This window comes from Heptranchias perlo, chromosome 8 (assembly GCF_035084215.1).
Source record: "Heptranchias perlo isolate sHepPer1 chromosome 8, sHepPer1.hap1, whole genome shotgun sequence".
NCBI classification, from domain to species: domain Eukaryota; kingdom Metazoa; phylum Chordata; class Chondrichthyes; order Hexanchiformes; family Hexanchidae; genus Heptranchias; species Heptranchias perlo.
In genome coordinates, this window is record NC_090332.1 from 78,027,461 (window position 1) to 78,048,940 (window position 21,480).

General features: G+C 42.9%; 1 protein-coding gene across 3 annotated transcripts in view; it reads left to right on the forward strand.

Annotated features, from left to right (window-relative positions):
- LOC137324738 (ras and Rab interactor 2-like) overlaps positions 1–6,923 on the forward strand; it is a 127,363-nt gene extending 120,440 nt beyond the window's left edge. For all 3 annotated transcript variants that reach the window (XM_067989396.1, XM_067989394.1, XM_067989395.1), the window contains 2 exons: positions 1,097–1,263; positions 3,108–6,923. In XM_067989396.1, coding sequence (XP_067845497.1) covers positions 1,097–1,263; positions 3,108–3,443 — 503 coding nt within the window. In that variant the 3' untranslated portion in view covers positions 3,444–6,923. The remainder of the gene's footprint in view (positions 1–1,096; positions 1,264–3,107) is intronic.
- Positions 6,924–21,480: the final 14,557 nt, after the last annotated feature.

Here is a 21,480-nt window from a genome sequence, read left to right on the forward strand (position 1 = left end):
ACTGCTTCTGACCTGTAAAGTGAGGGGACTTGGGCTATGATGCTGTTTGCCTGTCTGTAAAAGCTCACACACCACTTCAGTGTCTTAAGGCTGTTCATCAGACTATAACCAATTGTCCTAAATGTTCTACTCTTGTCAGAAAGTGGATTCCAATTGAAAATGGGATTGATTATTAAAACACTTTTTGTATCCCATTCACATGTTTGTAAGAAGTAATGTAATGTGTTACCTAACTATGCTTATGCAAAAAATGATAGGCATACACCAAATCTGGCAAGTGATATCCAGCATTAAACTCTGTCAAGATACTGCCAGTATGTCCAATCAATGGGTGAAGTAGCTTAGAGGAATTACTGAGGCTGACCATGCAATGGGCCAAATTATAAAGTTAAAACAATGCAATTTTTATTGAAACACTTGATTATTAATTGTAACACTGCTGATATTAAGTAATTCTCATACAGCCAGTCTCAGTAATGCCAGACAGGTCCTGAGTGACGTCCAGCAGGTTTATCAGCATTTGATGAGAGAAAAGATGCAAGATAACATTTGCCAGAACTTCCGGTTCTAATGAATGGTGTCTACACAAACCAACAGCATCTTTTGAATGCTGATGGGTCTGTTGTGTATTTCCAGCATTCTCTGCTTTTATTTTAGTTTTTTTTTTCTTTATCCCTAGTACCATCCTCAGCATTTGTATCAGAACAAATTATTACTGATAGAGAAAGTCACTCTTGAACCTCTCCTTCCGCTCTCCACACCCCCCCCCCCAACCCAGGTGACTGCACTGCCGAGAATGTTGACATTCACCACCAGTCCAAAATGTCTGTTTCAAAATGAGAGGCCACCATTTTCCAGAGTCTGATTTACACCACCTGCTGCATTTTATTCAAAAAGAATTAACAAATTATGAAATTTACAATTGTGCATCGAATTTAAATGATTTGTAATGTATATTCTGAAGGCCAACTTGTCAGACAGTTTTGACTTGTATTTGTAAATCCAGAATTTGTTTACTGTCCACTCACCATTTCCCGAAACATGGCTGTAATATGGACCCTATTCATATAACCCCCTGCTGTTTTGTTCTGTATAGGTGGCTATTACCTGACCAGTGCATATGGAGCACTCTCACTGATAAAGAATTTTCAAGAGGAACAGGCAGCTAGGTTACTGAGCTCACAAACCAGGAATACCCTAAACCAGTGGCATAAAAGGAGGACAACGAACAACAGAACGACTCCTTCTGTGGAAGATTTCCAGGTGTGTCCCTTAAAGAAAAGTGGATGGTAGCTGTTGACCGTTGCATGTTTTTAAGGGTTAAATACCTTGCACTGAGTCCTTTATTTAAAAATGAGTTGCTGTTTATGTCTACAATTAAAATAATTAGAAATGTATAAGAGCTGACGATCATGTAAGCCTCTGTAATCAAACTCCTGAAAAATCCCTGGGATGAGAGGGTTGTTCTATGAGGAGAGATTGAGTAGAATGGGCCTATACTCTCTGGAGTTTAAAAGAATGAGAGGTGATCTCATTGAAACATATAAGATTCTGAGGGGGCTTGACAGGGTAGATGCTGAGAGACTGTTTCCCCTGGCTGGAGAGTCTAGAACTAAGGGGCATAGTCTCAGGATAAGGGGTTAGCCATTTAAGACTGAGATGAGGAGGAATTTCTTCACTCAGATGGTTGTGAATCTTTGGAATTTCTACCCCAGTGGGCTGTGAATGCTCAGTCGTTGAGTATATTCAAGGCTGAGATTGATAGATTTTTGGACTGTCGGGGAATCAAGGGCTATGGGGATCGGGCGGGAAAGTGGAGTTGAGGTTGAAGATCAGCCACGATCTGATTGAGTGGCGGAGCAGGCTTGAGGGGCCATATAGCCTACTCCAGCTCCTATTTCTTATGTTCTTATCTTGCGTTATTAAATGTAAAATACAACTCAAGAACAGCCTGTCGTGTCACTGACACAGCCGCCACTTTTATTTTTGTCGTGACTTTTGACAATTTACATTATTTAACCGCACATTGTTGTTATCAAGCCATTTTCAGCACTCCCTGTTCAGCTCTGTATCTTCCCAAGATTGAGATTGGGAGCGGCTGTGGGAGCACAGCCAGTAGCGCCTTTAGCACTGAATGAGTTCATGGATGTTATATAAGAAGCTATGGTAGTAGCATCTTAATACCATAGATTGGACATTTTATGAGTCCTACTAGCAATGCCATTTAAAGAACCCTGAAAACATATAAATAAATGAAATATTTTACTGCAAGAACTATTATATAAGGAGCTGCTTTTGTAACCATAAGAGAACTTGATCATTACGATCCAACTACCTATCCACATGCAGCCCATTGAGCAACACAGATTTTAACTTTGGTAATGGCACAGTTCTCCATACAGATGACTGCCAAGTATGCCCTGCAGTGTTTCAGTCTTTGATGTTTAAAGATGATTGTACCCCTGAGGCTTGCTAACGTAGCAGGACTCAAGCTTGGTGCTTCACTTGTAGAGATCTAAACTCCAATCAAACCCAGAACAGTTCACCATTTATATGCAATTAAATGTCATTAGGGAATTTTATATATTCTGCAGCCTTGCACTTAATAAATGCCATGCTAAAATGAGGGACTTCAGTTACGCGGATAGACTGGAGAAGCTGGGGTTGTTCTCCTTAGAGTAGAGAAGGTTGTGAGGAGATTTGATAGAGGTGCTCAAAATCATGAGGGGTCTAGATAGAGAGAAACTGTTCCCATTGGCGGAAGGGTTGAGAACCAGAGGACATAGATTTAAGGCGATTGGCAAAAGAACCAAAGGCGACATGAGGATAAACTTTTTTATGCAGCAAGTAGTTATGATCTGGAATGCGCTGCCTGAAATGGTGGTGGAGGCAGATTCAGTCGTGGCTTTCGAAAGGTAATTGGATAAGTACTTGAAGGAAAAAAATTTGCAGGGCTACGGGGAAAGGGCGGGAGAGTGGGACTAGCTGGATTGCTCTTACAGAGAGCCGGCATGGGCTCGACGGGCTGAATGGCCTCCTTTTGTGCTGTAACGATTCTATGATTTTAAAATGATCCTCTTTTCTCTCCTCTATCTCAATCCGTGCAGAACTACTTGCGTGTGGCCTTCAACAACATGACAAGTGGCTGCACAGCCAAGACGTTACTGGTAAGACCGTTTACTACGACAGAGGAGCTGTGTGACCTTTGTGCGGCCAAGTTCCAAGTTGAGGACACTGAGAACTACAGTCTTTTCCTTCTGATAAATGACACTTGGCAGCAGCTGGCTCCTGATACCTTCCCGCAGAAAATCAAAGCAGAGCTGCACAGCAGGTCTCAGCCACAGATTTTTCATTTTGTCTACAAGTGCCTTCACAGTGACCTTCCCAGCAACACCATTGAGGGCAGCGCCATGGTTTCTGAAGAAAGCAACAAAATTTTATAAGCAAATAATTTTTTTTTTGTTCTTGTCGGGCACCTTGAAGGTTGTTTTTGTTTTATTTTAATTATTTTTTGTAGCATGCCAGGGGTGTGTATTGTTACAACCCAGTAGACCTTAATAGGTGAACCATTGTCGATGTTCTTGGAACTGTGTGCGACACTTCGCCAGAGACACAGCTGGTTATTGGGTTTTTGCATATTCTTGCAACAGATATTCACTCCGTGCATGGCAAAGACCTGTCAGATGCAATGCATCAGTAAAACTGTCACAGTAGCTGGATGATTTGCATCCTACTCTTCGACTAAAAAGTGGGAATAAAATCAGTTTGGGCGCAGGCTGCATAAATGGTTTTATGTTTATAGGAAGACTGTGTGTTTCTATGGATCCCAGAGACATTAATTTGGTAGCAGTTGCTGGTTAACTGAGAGGTTTTTTTTATATTATATTTTTAAGCCAGAAATTATTATTCTTGTAAACATCTGGGCATATAATTGTAACACTTGTTAATTTCTTTTTTAGTTGTTTTTATTATTCACAATATATTGATCAATATTTTTTATCTTGAACATAAGGTATTTGCTTGATCATTCACATCACAGCTGTCGTACAATTATGCAATATTGCTACAGTGTTTCCTAACATGCAACACCATTGGGGCTTTGATTCATCTCCAACATCAAAATGGGATACAGCACTTTTCTGTAAAACATTCAGTAGGGTGCAGTGATGTGGCCTAAGGATTTGGAGAGAGAGAGATTACTGCTGCAGGCATATTAATCAGTGTCCAAATCCACATCATCTTTCCATTCGCAAATAGTTCAGAGAGAACACAAGATGTAAGAAATGGCAAGAGGTTGGGGGCTGAAGCACTGTTTGACCAGAACTGTGCTCTGCATCTAACTTGTACTGTATCTGAGCTGAGAGTTCTTGTTCATTGACACTGGATGCTCAAAATGGTGAGTGTTGCATTTCCTAGAATTATTCATCCCTCACCTTATTGAGCACAAAAAAATCTTACTGACCTGGCCCCTCAGTACTGAAACGAGCTCTCGTAATACAGACGAAGGTGGGAATTGGAAAGTGTGAATGAGAGAGAGAGAGAGAAAGAGAGAGGAAGAGCAGCATGAGAGGCAAACAAAATAAAGAGGGATAAACAAAAGAAGAATGTGATAAAGAAAGGATCAGAGTGGTGTGCCCTGGCAGTGTAGAAAGTAGACCTGACCATGTAATTCGAGGTTTAGTTTCCGGCTTTACCTGTCACTTGAATCCACCTGCTGTAGTCAGAAGTGAGTTTCATCCATTCTCGGCTGAGCTGCCAGATGGCATGCTGGGTGGGAAAGAAAAACATACTGTGTTTATGTTCAGTTGATACATCGTTGTGTTTACATTATTGTATCTTCACTGCACTTAATTGCCACTTAAACATTCCATGCTGGCTTTTTACAGTGAGATTTTCTGTGTCTCTAAACAGTAAATTTACAATACAGTGCCTATGGAATATACCAATATCTTCACTCCTTGCATTGTGTCTGTAATCTTGAGGGCCCATTTCTGTCAGCTGGCATTTAATGGTTCTGTATAAATATTTTGTAAAATGCTGTGAAATTACATCAGCTTTAAAGTATCCATTGTTGGAGCAGTGCTCTTTTCCCTCTGGGGCCTGAGTTGGAATCCAGTCCAGAGCAATGGGATCAAAGACTCCTCCCTGTCTGTGCTCTAAGGGTCCTATGTGCAATGAGAGGCACAGCTGTAGACCTTTGACCCGCCCCCAAGGAACCTTCAGTCAGTGGGGTTTCGAGGGCAGGCCACAGTGCCAGCCGTTTCTGGTTTCCCCTGCACATGGGCGCCCAGCAAGCATAGCACCTGGTAAAAGGGGTAGCAGGCCAGGTGTGTCCCCTCCTACCTCATCAGCATGGTTCAGTCTGGTCTGCACCTTCTGCAGACGCAGGCCAGGCTCTGCCCCTACAGGGAACCCTGGGGCAACATAATAGGATCACAGATCTAGGTCTCCACCCCTTTTTTGCTGGACTACAAAATGCTTAGTTCCCAGATGCAAGTATCTAGGAAAATTAGCCCTGTTCTGTAAATAGATTTATCCTATACCTGACCTGAAATAGAATATTCCATTTCCTAGCAGTGAAACCTTCATCATGACCACAAAAATACAACATACCACTTGATTCCCAGTTTCTCCCCCCATCCCAATAGATTGTGAAATAGAATTGATAATGGTGATGGAGAGGTCTGATGAAAAGACTCAGTGAGGCAAATTAAGGGTGAGGGGAAATAGAATGTAATCAAATAAATAGTTTATCTCTACATACAGTGACCAGGCTCCATGCAGTATAAAGAAAGCATCAGTACAGGGTTTGATGATACTTTTGGACTATTATGATGAAGATTTGTCATGTCAGCAAAGATATTTTCAAATTGAAAAACTATTGCTCCATGTGATCCTCTACATACAATACTGAATAATCCCAAATTATCAACAGGGGAAAATCATGGGCCCTGTGAGACATTTAATGGAGTACACACATCACAATGTACATAATCCCACTCTTAGGTTACTTGCTTCAGTTTGTTCCTCTGGCCACTTGTCAACCATAGCATAAGTATCTTATAAACTTAATACCGACCAACATACAAATTTTTGATTTTAACATTCCTAGTTTTTATTTCATTTCCATAGTCACAAAAGATTTTTCAAAAGTTTCAATTCAACTGACCTGGTTGGTGATGCTCCATATTAAACAGTTCAGCTGCATAGGCCAGTAAGATATTACGCGAGGAAACTATTCAGTGCATAAACCTTCTTGACATTCCTAATAGTTGCAATGCTGACAAAGATTAGACCAGGGAACCAAAGTCCGTGGGAGTCAGTGCTGATCTCCTGCAAGCTGCATTCAGTATCATCCTGACTACCATGTAATGGTGATATATCCTTCGGCAGAAGCCTATTGGCCAGGATTTCTAGACTTTCAACAATCTCCTTTGAGCTTCACTCTATCACCCTACAATTCCAAGCTCTGAACCACCTCCTGGTTTCATGCTCTTATACTTGTTTGAGTTGTTCCTAGAAAAGTTAGGTATTTCATGCAAGGATAACTTAATCACGACCACTGGTAAACCAAAATCTCTGTTTCAGTGATGCAGTTGAACCTTATTCTAAGCACTGACTGGTGCAGAAACAAACTGCTAATTACCAGTATAAGAACAGGTTATATTACTGTGTACGATGGGAACAAATTGTTAACCTGAAATTTGCTTACATCAAGATTACGTGTAGGTAGATTGCCTTTTTAATGAAATGGCATTTGTGATTTTTGTATGTAGTTTAGAACAGTACTAAGAATTTGTACGGCAGTAATATTTTGAGTACCTGACTGAAAACCCCTCAATACTGTATTAGCACACTGTGCATTACTCTGTACAACTGAAACATTGTATTTTGCACGCAATAAAAATGGAATGTTTTAGCAATGTAATGTGTGCGAATGTTTCAACTCTGACATGTCAGAAATTTTCCTTGTTACTGTCTCTTTAACATTCTGAAGTATGGAGTGGTTTGTTTGTAAATACAATTCCTGGTTTAGCAGTTTGTCAGAAACCTGGACAATAAGCAAGTGAGCAAGCCCCAAAAAATCACTGGAGGCTGCGTTGGCCTTGTGACCTCCCAACTGCTGGAACAATGTAGGATCTAAAGTTTGCTTTTAAAACGATGGTTTTCATTCTCCTATCGAAGTCTCTTCCACGTGTAAAAGTAACCTCTTGGGTTTTTTCACAGCTTGCGCTGCTTTAAATCATGTTTATGGCTGCCAGTACTTGTAGTTAGGAGGCTTATATAATTTAACCTTAACCCTGCTAGTGAGCAATAACTCCATATGGTTAGCACAGCAAATGTCGTCATAATCAGCACCTTGAAGAATAATCTATAGAAACATTCCAAAAAAATACAATACCTGAAGTAGTGATTGAACAAAAATAAAACCCCATCGAGGACATGCGGTTAAAGCAACAGCCAGTACTTGCAGGAAGTGAGTAACAATGTTTGTTCAGGCTTAATAACGTGATCCTAAACCTTTGGCCAACATTTTTATGAATGTGGAAATTTGGCTGGAATGATTTCCTGTTTACTAATAGTGCAGTTTTGAAAATTGTGGGGTGACACATTCATGGAAAGCAACTAACTGTATGTGAGTACTTTGTTGCAACAGTAGACTCTGGCCTATCAATTGGCCAGTTTGCTGAAGTTTGACAGTGTAATGATGCATTTATATTGCAGCTACCAGTTAATTCTCTGCCTGTTTACGCAGATGCACAGAGCAATCCTCCCAGCAATTAAAATTAAAAATATTTAGCATGTGCATATGGTGGAGTCTGCACACTCTCTAAATATTTAAATCAACTGCACGCAAGTTCAGAAAGTGCTCAGAAAGTCTAAGGGCCCTCTCCGCACTTTATAAACTAGGTTTGACATATGGAATTACACTCCATGTGAGAAAGAACTTGTATTTCTATAGCATCTTTCACAAGCTCAGGATGTCCCAAAGCACTTTACAGCCATTGAAGTACTTTTGAAATGTAGTTACTGTTGTAATGTGGGAAACGCAGCAGCCGATTTGTGCACAGCAAGATCCCACAAACAGCAATGCGATAATGGCAAGACAACCTGTTTGTGATGTTGGTTGAGGGATAAATATTGACCAGGACACCGGGGAGAACTTCCCTGCTCTTCTTCGAAATAGTGCTTTGGGATCTTTTACGTCCACCGGAGAGGGCAGATGGAACCTCAGTTTAACATCTTATCGGAAAGAAGGCACCATCAACAGTGCAGCGCTGCCTTGGTACTGTACTGAAGTGTCAGCCTGGATTATGTGCTAAAGTCTCTGGAGAAGGGCTTAAACCTGCAACCTTCTGACTCAGGCGAGAGTGCTACCCACTGAGCCACGGCAAATACTGCAGCCTCACATGGTCCCACAAACAGCAATGAGATAAATGACCAATTGTTCTGTTTTGGTGATGTTGGTTGAGGGATAAAGGTTGGCCAGGACACTAGGAAAACACCCCTGCCCTTTTTTAAAAAAGTGCCACAGTTTAACTTCTCATCTGTGAAATGGTATGTCCAACATTGCAGTGATTCCTTAGTACTGCACTGAAGTGTCAGCCTGAATTATGTGCTGAAGTCTCTACAGAGCAGGGTATGAACCCATGACTTCTAGACTCAGAGGTGAAAGTCCTATCACTGAGCCAAGCTTATACAACAAGCCCAAGAACTGTGAAGCAGGTTTGGCATCTGGGATTATACGCTATGCAGTAATAAATCTAATCACTGTGAAGCTGCCTTCTCCAGAGGTGTCACAGTGCTTTTATCCCAGGCCAGGTCAGGACCAAACTTTGTAACGATACTAAAGTTGCAGTACATACACATCCTTGATGCCCTAGTCTACAATATTTTGAAACTCATGCAAGGTGCAACTTACACACTTTTGTTACCTCCAGACTCAACCTCTTCAATGCCCACTTTCCTACAAATTTCAACATGTCCAAAGCTCGATTGTCCACATCCTGTCCTTCACTAAGTCTCGCTCGTTCATCACACATATCTTCCCTGATCTTTCTTGGCTTCCCATCCCTCAAAGTATCAGTTTTAAAATCCTTATCTCAGTCTTCTGAACCCGACTCTCCTTCTCCCTTTAACCCACCGTTTGTGGCAGAGACGTCAGTTGTCTCGGCCCCACTCTGTGGAATTCCCTCTGCAAACCCCTCTGTCTTGCTGCTCCCCTCCCCTCCTTTAAAAGCCACCTGAAAACCTATCTCTTTGACCATGTATTCAGTCATCTCCCCTAACGTCTTTTGCTGCTCAGCATTTGTTCTCTGTGAAGCATCTTGGGACATTACTGTGTAAGACGTGCCATATAAATGCAAGTTATTTGGTACAGGAGATAGGTTTCCAGCCAGAGGACAAATGACACCTTTTGAATTGTCCTGTTTAATTCTGTGTAATTGATTACAAACTTTTATTGGTCCCCTACAAAATTTCTCTATTAATTCTGTGAAAGCAGTTTCAATGAAACCAGTGTTTAATGATCACTTCCAGTTGAGTTCATAACACTTGGTTTATGAGTCAATAAGAAATACCACCCCAAATTAATTTGCCAGATGTGGATGTATCAGCTGCCTTCATTGCTTCAGTTCTTAGGGAGCCTGGACTAAAAGGTCATTCTGAGAATTAGTCACTAGTGGGTTACATAAGTCCCTTTTCTGGCATATTTCATTTATTGAAAGTGTTTTTCAATCCAGTGCTGTTGTTCTAGCTGCTGTGAAGTTACATTTACAGATTGTTTCTATTTATTTATTTTGATTATAGCTACGTGTTGCCATGTGTATTGGGGAAGAAAAATCTGAGGCAGCAATCCTAGATATTCTGGCTTCACCTTTGCTATACAGTTTACTATCTTACGTCAGAAGATTGTGGGCTCAAGCCCCACTCCAGAGACTTGAATACAAAATCTAGGTTGACACCCCAGTGCAGTACTGAGGGAGGTGCTGCACTGTCGGAGGAGCAGTCTTTTGGCTGCTATATAAATGCAAGTCTTTTTTATATAGGAAAATAGGAACAGGAGTAGGCCATTCAGCCCCTCGTGCCTGCTCCGCCATTTGATAAGATCATGGCTGATCTGTGATCTAGCTTCATATACCTGCCTTTGGCCCATATCCCTTAATACCTTTGATTGCTAAAAAGCTATCTATCTCAGATTTAAATTTAGCAATTGAGCTAGTATCAATTGCTGTTTGCGGAAGAGAGTTCCAAATTTATACCACCCTTTGTGTGTAGAAATGTTTTCTAATCTCACTCCTGAAAGGTCTGGCTCTAATTTTTAGACTGTGCCCCCTACTCCTAGAATCCCCAAACAGTGGAAATAGTTTCTCTCTATCCACCCTATCTGTTCCCCTTAATATCTTATAAACTTTGATCAGATCACCCTTTAACCTTCTAAACTCCAGAGAATGCAACTCCAATTTGTGTAATCTCTCCTCGTAACTTAACCCTTGAAGTCAGGGTATCATTCTAGTAAACCTATGCTGCACTCCCTCCAAGGCCAGTATGTCCTTCCGAAGGTGCGGTGCCCAGAACTGCTCACAGTACTCCAGGTGCGGTCTAACCAGGGTTTTGTATAGCTGCAGCATAACTTCTGCCCCCTTGTACTCCAGTCCTGTAGATATAAAGGCCAGCATATACATCGATGAGGTCCCTCTTAGTTATCTCTTTCAAGTCTGAAGAGCCCAGGTTTCTCCTGTCTTTCCTCATAATTTGGTCCACTGATGATAGGAATCATCTTTATAGTTCTTCTCTGCACTGTCTCCAGCAATTGAATTCTATAAAAGAAAATAACTGTCACAAAATGCAGCTTTCTCTCTCCGTCACCACTCTCTATTCTAGGCCTGATACTGTTGTGTCTGACTATTTGTCCCAACATTAAGTCATGGACCAGCTAGAACTTTCAGCAGCTCAACATTGGTGTGAGAAAGCCATCTTGTTTGGCCCCCATCAGAAACTCCATGCTCCAGCTCCTAACTCAATGCCCCTTCCTGGATGTGCCTCAAGTTCAAACCGATGGTGGGCAACCTAGGTGGCCTGTTAGACCCTGAGCTGAGCTTCAAACCACAGGTCTAGTCCTTCACCAAGACTGGCAACTTCTACCTCCAAAATATTGTCCACCTCCATCCCTACCTCACCCCAACTGTCACTAGAAACTTCATTCATGTCTTTGCCCCCTCTAGATTAAACTTCTCCAATTCCCTCCTTACTGGACTCCCAATCTCCACTCTACAAAACTCATCCAGAACTTTCACAAAGTCCCACTGTCACCCTGTTTTTTGCTGACCTTCACTGACTCACCAGCCTAGAAATACAATCACGCTGGAAAAGGGGTGTGCAGGGGGCGGAGTGGGTGGGAGGGCACAAGGGGCGGAGCGGGCGGAGACGCAGGGGGCAGGGTCAGAGCGGGCAGGGGGTAGCGGGCGGAGATGCAGGGGGCGGAGACGGTGGGGGCGGAGGCACGGGGGCAGGGGCGGAGGGGGCATGGGGTGGTGCAGGCAGGGGGTGCAGGGTGGGCGGGGGCAGAGCGGGCAGAGGGTGGGGCGGGCAGGGGGGAGGGGCAAGCGCTTCATGCGCCTCTTCACGGGGTCCCTGGCCACACAGCCAGCACTCCTCCTCCTCATCCTCATCCTCCTGCTGTACTTCTTGCTGCCCAGGTGGTGGTAAGGGTTGGTCCCTCATGATGGAAAAGTTATGGAGCATCCGGCAGATGACCACAAATACAGAACTGTATTGCAAAGCTCCTCCCGAACGGCCTAGGCAGCAGAAGCATTGCTTGAGCATGCCAATTGTCTGCTCGATGACATTTCTGATGGCAGCGTAACTCTCATTGTAGGCCAGCTGTGCCCAGGTTCCTGAAAGGAGTCATGAGCCAACTCTGAAGGGTATAGCCCTTGTTGCTCAGTAGCCATCCTGTAAACTGACGGCCTGGCTGGAACAAAGGCGGCACAGAGAACTGGCGAAGGACAAATGAGTCATGACTGTTGCCAGGAAACCGGGCACAGACCTGCATGATGCGCTGCCTGTGGTCGCAATCCAACTGAATGTTGAGGGAGTGGAATCCCTTTTTATTGATAAGGATACCAAGCTGGTAATGGGAGGCACGCAAGGCAATGCAGGTGCAGTCCATGTCACCTTGAACCCTGCAATGCGAATGAAGCCTAGTACTCTATCATCCTGCTTCACTCTGTCCACGGGGAAAGAGATGTAGATGTTCCTCCTGATGTAGAGAGCTTTGGTGATCTCCCTGATGCAACGGTGGTCTGCGAACTAGAGATATCGCCAAGGTCATCTGCAGCAGCCTGAAAGGAGCATAAATGATAAGGACCATGGTGACCTTGGCAGCCACAGACAGTGCTGTCCATCCCCTGGTACGAGGCTCGAGTTGTGGCTGTAACAGATGACAAAGCATGAGGACGGCATATCTTAATGAATTTTAATGAGGCAGCATGCTTATCGAATCAGTCACTGTAATCCAGAGGCAGGGCAGAGGGTGGCAGAACACGTGGGTTTGGGACGCACTAGGCTGACTATAAAGTGTGTAATTGTTTTTAAAAAACCTTACACAGAAGTTGGAAAAGTTCTTTCATTTTTTTGAAAAGTATGGGAACGCTGCTGTTTTAAGGCCAGTTAAATGTGGTTTGTTTGCGGTTTCTTATTAGATAACAAACAAGTTGGGGTAAAAAGGCAAAAAGGACTGGTATTAAGTTTACGTTGGGAAACACTTTTAAGCTCACATTGTTTTTGTGCAGGGACACAATACACCTGTACAGATCAACCAGTTTCACTGCATAACTTACAACCCCAGGAGTTTAATCAACACATCACAGAGTCAAATTGGACTTCCGGACTCAGCATCGATTTCAATAACTTCAGATCATAACCACTGCTCCCATTTTTACAATTGTAAACAATTTTACAACACCAAGTTATAGTTCAACAAATTTATTTTAAATTCCACAAGCTTTCGGAGGCTTCCTCCTTCGTCAGGTGAACGGTGTGGAAATGAAATTTTCGAATTCTTCGCATTTGAAAATCACAGAACAATGCCTGGTGATTACTGCCCGTTGCCAAGGCAATCACAGTGAGCAGACAGAAAGGTGTCACCTAAAAGGCCACCGAATATACAAACCCCCCCAAAAAAAGAGAGAGAGAGAGAAGGAAGACAGTCAATGACCCGTTATATTGAAAACATTTGTTCGCTGGTGGGGTTACGTGTAGTGTGACATGAACCCAAGATCCCGGTTGAGGCCGTCCTCATGGGTGCGGAACTTGGCTATCAATTTCTGCTCGATGATTTTGCGTTGTCGTGTGTCTCGAAGGCCGCCTTGGAGTATGCTTACCCGAAGGTCGGTGGCTGAATGTCCATGACTGCTGAAGTGTTCCCCGACAGGGAGAGAACCCTCCTGTTTGGCGATTGTTGCGCGGTGTCCGTTCATCCGTTGTCGCAGCATCTGCATGGTCTCGCCAATGTACCATGCTCTGGGGCATCCTTTCCTGCAACGTATAAGGTAGACAACGTTGGCCGAGTCACAGGAGTATGAACCGTGCACCTGGTGGGTGGTGTCTTCTTGTGTGATGGTGGTATCTGTGTCGATGATCTGGCATGTCTTGCAGAGGTTACCGTGGCAGGGTTGTGTGGTGTCGTGGACGCTGTTCTCCTGAAAGCTGGGTAATTTGCTGCGAACGATGGTTTGTTTGAGGTTGGGTGGCTGTTTAAAGGCGAGTAGTGGAGGTGTGGGGATGGCCATAGCGAGGTGTTCGTCATCATTGATGACATGTTGAAGGCTGCGGAGAACATGGCGTAGTTTCTCCGCTCCGGGGAAGTACTGGACGACGAAGGGTACTCTGTTGGTTGCGTCCCGTGTTAGTCTTCTGAGGAGGTCTACGCGATTTTTCGCTGTGGCCCATCGGAACTGTCGATCGATGAGTCGAGCATCATATCCCGTTCTTACTAGGGCATCTTTCAGCGTCTGTAGGTGTCCATCGTGTTCCTCCTCGTCTGAGCAGACCCTGTGTATTCGCAGGGCCTGTCCATAGGGGATGGCCTCTTTGACGTGGTTAGGGTGGAAGCTGGAAAAGTGGAGCATCGTGAGGTTGTCCGTGGGCTTGCGGTAGAGTGAGGTGCTGAGGTGCCCGTCTTTGATGGAGATTCGTGTGTCCAAGAAAGAAACTGATTCTGAGGAGTAGTCCATGGTGAGCTTGATGGTGGGATGGAACTTGTTGATGTTATCGTGTAGTCTCTTTAATGATTCCTCACCGTGGGTCCATAGAAAGAAAATGTCGTCGATGTATCTGGTGTATAGTGTTGGTTGGAGGTCCTGTGCAGTGAAGAAGTCCTGCTCGAACTTGTGCATGAAAATGTTGGCGTATTGGGGTGCGAATTTGGTCCCCATGGCTGTTCCGTGTGTTTGGGTAAAGAACTGGTTATTGAAGGTGAAGACATTGTGATCCAGGATGAAGCGGATGAGTTGTAGGATGGCGTCTGGAGATTGGCTGTTGTTGGTGTTGAGTATCGATGCTGTCGCAGCGATGCCGTCATCGTGGGGGATACTGGTGTAGAGTGCCGAGACGTCCATCGTGGTGAGAAGTGTTCCTGGTTCAACAGGTCCGTGGGTACTGAGTTTTTGTAGAAAGTCTGTAGTGTCGCGACAGAAGCTGGGGGTTCCCTGCACGATGGGTTTCAGGATGCCCTCGATGTATCCAGAGAGGTTCTCACACAGGGTTCCGTTGCCTGATACGATAGGACGTCCGGGTGTGTTGGCTTTGTGTATCTTTGGGAGGCATTTTTACAGACAGCAAGTGCTGTTAATGGTTCTGCTGTTGCCATTTACATCTACTCCAGACCCATCTTTTGTCTCTTAACCTGTCCCATTACCACCCTCCTTACCTTGCACCATCATCCCTTTTGTCATTTAACCCTCCCCTCCATCTTTCCCTGGCTCTGTACGTGCTTAAAAACTTTAATTCTTTAACGTCTTCCAGTTCTGACGAGAGGTCTTTGACCTGAAACGTTAACTCTGTTTCTTTCTCCACAGATGCTGCCTCATTTCCAGCATTTTCTGTTTTTATTTCAAAGTGCGGCTGTGCTGCTGAATGACTCACAGATTCAGCCACTATCACTGTGTAAACATGTACATTTACTTATGTACTTAGTCATGTTATTTTTACATTTAAAATTATGCACAAAAGACAGAATTCAGCTTCAATTTCTAGGAATGTGTGCTGCATTCTTTCCCATCGCTGCATTCCCCAAAACAAAACCCTGCTCCCTGTCGCTAGGTTAAATGCCTTTGCTTTGATAGCTTAGCTCTCTGATTGAATCAGTATTGGCTTACAGTGTTTTTTTAAGGAGGGGAAATCTCTTGCAGGCAGAAGTAAAATGCAGCTTGAGTAGAATTCTTCGTCTGTGAAAACAGGAAGATTATCTTGCTATTTGGATTTCAGGAGGAAGGGGTTTGAATCATGACTCACAAGTGCGGTGCTGTGTAAACACGATTCTTATAAAATGCCATTGCTTGACCGTTTAAAAGAGTGGGAACGGTATATCAGAAACACTCCATTTTCCGTAGCTGCTTCCACAGTGAAAGCCTGAAGATGTATTTCCTCTGACGTGCTCTATCACAATTGATAGACAAAAATCTGGATGAAAGGTTTAGGCGCTGCTCCTGAACTGATAGTTTGGCGAGTTGAGTAGGTAAAGCCTTCAAGAATTAAGCTTTTGTATTTTTGAGAGTATCAAAGGAAAAACTTGGAAAAACTGCCACTGAATAACTTATCCCAATACCTGTCATGTTTCCATCCAGCAAATCCTTAATTACAGAAGGAATTCTCTTCAAAATCATTTTTAAGGCACTTTCCCAAAGAAGGGGTTTCAGCGTGGATAGCTCATATAAAATCAAATCATTAAGATTGACCTTTTTTGTCCCTGGCAATTTCTTGACATTTGTTAAAATATTTTCTATGGGGAGGGGGAAGAGGATGAATTTTTGTGCTTATTAAGGTGAGGGGTGTTAGTACTGTGAAGTAAAATGCATTCCCATCTTAATACTGTGAAGTAAAATGTACTCCCATCTTAGCACTGTCAAGTAAAATGTACTCCCATCTTAGTACTGTGAAGTAAAATGTACTCCCGTCTTAGTACTGTGAAGTAAAATGTACTCCCATTTTAATACTGTGAAGTAAAATGTACTCCCATTTTAATACTGTGAAGTAAAATGTACTCCCATTTTAATACTGTGAAGTAAAATGTACTCCCATCTTAGTACTGTGGAGTAAAATGTACTCCCATTTTAGTACTGTCAAGTAAAATGTACTCCCATCTTAGTACTGTCAAGTAAAATGTACTCCCATCCCATTGCACTCCAGTGTCAACGCCAAGCACTCACAGGTCAGTCTGGTATAAGACTGTCTGGGGTGCCTCAAGCAAGCTGGAGACTCTTGGGGAGCGATTTTGCTAGTGAGCGGGATTGGTGCCGGGGTAGGGGGTGTGGTGGTGGGGAAGGGCAAGCAGCAAGCTCGCATGCTAGGACCACGTGGCGCCCAGAGAGAATTTAGCTCCAGGCCTCATTTCCATATCAGAGGTCGGACTCCTGCCCAAACCCGATGAGAATCACTATCTCGCCGGCAGACGGGAGTGAGAGTACAGGTGGTAGGAGGCCGCCACCAGGACCAGGCAGAATGGTCCCTGGCACTAAGGTGAGAGGTCAGGGGGGTTTGGAAGGGCTGTAGTCAGGGGAGCAGGAGGACGCCTGGAGCAGAGGATGCCCAAGGTTTCCTTGTCTGGCTCGGAGGAGCACTCCTGCTATTCCTGGCCTGAAGGAAACCCAAAAAAAGTATTAAAACTTAACTTTCTGGGCCTTTTCTGGCCCTGGATCCAATTCCTGACTGGTTTGGCCTAGCAGGAGAGCCACCAGGGTTTCCCCATGTGAACCTGGGGTTAAGATTGCAGTCAGGTCCCGATGACATCACCGGGACCAGATGTGCATATTTAAACAAGGACCCCACTGGAGTTGGCCAGATCGAGGTGTGAACCTCCCACTGGCGTGCCAACTCAACGGTAGAAATGTATAATTGCAGGAGTGACTGTGTGTCACAGAGGTAATGCCCAAATAAGGAGTGCATGACATACATGTATTACAGTTTATATTTAATTTAATATATTACAGTTGTTATAGTGGTGTGGCATAGATTTGCTCGGATGTTATCGGGGATGCTATGAAGAGATACTTGAGAAGTTACATTTTTTTCACTAAGAAGGTTAAGTGGTTATCTGATGGAGGACTTCAAGATCATGAAGAGTTATAATAGATCGTTCTCACTGGTCAATGAAACAGTAATGAAAAGGCACTAATTTAAGATAACTACAAAAAGCAAAAAATCTTTACAAAGGGGTTCATTAGAATGAGGAATTCAATTGTTCTGCTCTATTGTTGAAGCAAAATCCACAAATACCTTTAAAATGGAATCAGACTTGAAAAGAAATGATATTAAAGGATATGAGGAGCGAACGAGTGAGTGAAAACAGGTGATGTGGTGAAAAATACATTCACAGACCAAATGGGCCAAATCGCCTGTTTCTGTGCTATATATGATTCTATCCTTTGATTCAAAACACCTTCTTAAGTTACTGTGACAACTTGTATTGGCCAAGAATATTTTAATAATGCATGCTATGAAGTGCCATTTTTCTTATTTTTAAAATATTTTGCTTATGATCTTTGTTGCCAATGCGATCAAGGCTTTGGAAGTGATCCACTTTGAAAATGGTCCATTATTAGATTTCTTGGTGAGTTTCTATTGCTATCATGACATAGGATTGCGGTCTGAGTGTGTAGCACTCTTCATGTTAAAATACTCAACTTGACAATTTGCTCAGAGTAATGAATCCCATTCAGAGATTCTGGATCTGTCACGCGTCAGACTATTCTGTTTCAGTGTATAAATCACATGGCTCCCTTGGGTCTTGGAGCTCAGTGATGTGTATTCAGATAATCTGGAAAGTTTAAAAGATGAACTGTTTATCTCTTTGTTTAGGATTGTGAAAATTGTGATTTTTATGGTGGTTACCAATGGTTATAAAACCAGATTAGCAACCCAGAGGTAGTGAGATCAATTCCCACTGTGGTAAATTGCGAAATTGAATTCAGTAAATCTGGTTATTTGTGGGCAGACACCAGAAATAATGACCATGGAGGATGATAGATTTTTGTAAAATTCCAACAGGTTCACTAATGTCCTTCGGGAAAGGAAACCTTACTTGCGATTCTGATCCAAACAATGTGGTTGATTCTTAACACCCTTTGAAGTGGTCTAAAAAACCATTCAATTGTACAAACAATCAGCGTGGTCCAGGTTAAAAAAATATCTGGTTAGTTATGTTACATTCTAATTGCCTACTGGACACTGATAATTGTTGAAATTTAGCTGTTACTTACTATGTGTTAATCTTAAAATACTTGAATAGTCACAGTTAATTGCTTTTGTGATTATTTATTTTTATACACTGGGGAGAAAGTGTCAAGGTTTCCCTTTATTCTGGGATGGGCAGTGAAAGGAGTACCAGAAGTGAGGCACTTTAACTGTATTTACGGGGCAATGTTTCAATGGCTGGTTTGCTTCGATCTTTTCCTTGCGGTGGTGATGGTGGGAGAGAGATTGGGGGCCTTGTTAACATATATGAGCGAGACTTCACATTGGGCACCTGCAGCTCTTCCTTTCAAATTCATTTCAGGATCTGAGCGTTTTCTTTCTAAGATGGTTAAATTAGAATTTGGAGCAGAAGTAATGTAACAGTAGTGGTATTGGTAATGTGCACTACTTCTCTCACTGAATTATTCTTTCCACAAGTGGCCCACTCCAGTATTTTATCATTTATTCTACTTTGGATGTAATCTTATATATTTCTCGGTATACAGTGAACCCTCCTTTATGGAGGGATTCCCTCCACCCCATCAGACAATAGGAATTGGCAGATAATCGAGAGTCCCCAAAATTTGAAATTACACATATTGTACAGCAATATCATAGGCCATTAGGACAAAGATAATAATAGCAAGAAAAGAAACATTATGTCAATTTATTAAAAGGAGATGACCAAAGAAACTAAGCAATGAGACATAACGAATGAGCTTTACCCACAGATTGCATGGAAGGTCAAAACCAGAGGGCTGAACAGTTGGATATCACTATATAGGCACTGGTTATGTTTGAAGCTTGTTCTTGCCACCTGGTACACCATCTGAAGGTGGCATCCAGGTTCATCAGAGGTGTTTTCCGAACAAGATGCCTTGGGCTAAGACTGTTGCTCGGTGGATTAAACGCATCTGTAAGCAGGGGTAGATTTGCACGTGATGTAGTTTAAAATTTTCGGACTTTGCATTCTCAGTGGGAAGCCTGTACTTTTACGCGCCGACTTTAAACCCGGAAATAAAGCCGGGTTGCGGTCACGACCCAAAAAACAACTATTTTCAACTCCCACCCGCCCCCAATCCACCCGTCCTTGGGGTTTAAAATCACCCCCATGTTGTCTGAGTAAATAAAACTCCTGGCAATGATGTGGGAAGTTTATTTGTGAAAAAATTGAGAAGTGTCAATGACCCCCGGTGTAGACTGTTGTTTTGTGACCTCCAGAATTATTATTTTTGGAACTGGTGGCATCTCAGCAGAAGTTCCACAGCCCATGACAACCCATTTCAGTAGGACCAATGAAAGTTTGTACAGTAGACCTGCATGGCAAATTGTGTCATCTGCAGCAGTAAGATTTAGGAATGCTGCACTTGTCTTCTGTCTGGTCTGGAGGCCATTCTCAATATAGATGATGAATACTGAGCACTTGATCACAGGTACTGAAATTTGGTTTAAAACCTGCTTGATCAACACCCAGGATCTCAACAATGGTGAGGGCATTTCATTGAAGGACAAGCCTCTTAAGTAATTTGTACACACAACTTAGCAGAGAGATGGAGCGGTAACTGGCTGCAAGTCGATGATTTTTCTCACGTTTTAGCAGGGCTATTACCTTTGCTCGGCACCAGATCTTAGATATCTCATGGATGAGGGGTGACAGTGAGGGATGCCATGAAGGCAGCTGTGGAGTTGCTGTTTCAGGAAATAGGTGAAAGGAAGATTGTCCAATTCAGCATCCTCCCCAAAAGAGAGCAGTGCACAATGCCTGGGTGGAGGTATCACACAAAGGATGAATGCAATCTCTAATGACCAGAGGACTTGGGAGCTGTTACAAAAATGTTTGCCAAAGTGAAAAATCTGCCATGGTAAGGCTACCCACCAGTACCTGATACCAAGTAGACGGCACCTATAAATCATGGGAGCTTATTATTCTATATTAAAAAGACCTGGAATGGCGTAAGAGTGCCCAAATCCTATGATTAGTGCCTCTATTGCACCAAGGCTAGTTGACAATGAGATAAAAGAGGAGTATCTGTTTCCAGTATCAGTTGATATCATCAGAAGTGCTTTACTTTGGAGCCTATAACCTGGAGAAGCTTTAAGAAGTGATTGCTGGATTTACAAGAGAGCTTTCGGAGTGGATTATTTTGCTTCCCCTGTGTCTGACAGCCCAAGGGATTGTAAATGCACTGAAATATTTCTATTCACATGGTAAGAGGTACTGAGTTACATTTATGGGATTCACAATAGGCATTCCCTTGTTAGCTATTTTAATGGAGGAGGAAGCATTACAGGGTAGAGGAAAGGAGGGTGAGGCGGCATTTGAAGAGGACGCATCTCATAAGATATCACCCCCCACAAGAATTTGCAGGCCGCACAGATTTTATGAAGAATTTAGGAACATAGGAACAGGAGGAGGCCATTTAGCCCCTCGAGTCTGTTCCGCCATTCAATTAGATCACGGCTGATCTGTACCTCAATTCCATTTACCTGCCTTTGATCCACATCCCTTGATACCCTTACCCAAAAAAAACCTATCGATCTCAGTCTTGAAACTTTCAATAGACCCCCAGCATCCACAGCCATTTGGGGGAAAGAATTCCACATTGTCACTACCATTTGTGTGAAAAAGCTCATCCTGATTTCACTCCTGAATGGCCTAGCTCTAATTTTCATGCCAGGGATCACTATTCAGCATGCTCTTAGATCAAAGCAAATAGCACAGATTTTCCCTGAGTAATGCAATAAAAAAATGATGACTTCCAAAGAAATACTACTTCCAATAGTAAAATATTAACCTATAGAATAAATTTAATATAAAATGATGTAAAGTTCTAAAAGTTGCTTTCTTTCACTAAACCTGAGCTAAGAATGGCAGGGGCTATAAACAGTCTGAAATGCAGGTTACTTGAAATTCATATTATTTTCCCTCAGCTGTGAGATGACATGGGGAGAATAAAGGCAATTTTTAAAAACCTTCATTATTTATGGAGATGGCGCCCTCTTGTGTCAGTAGCTCTGGTTCCTGCT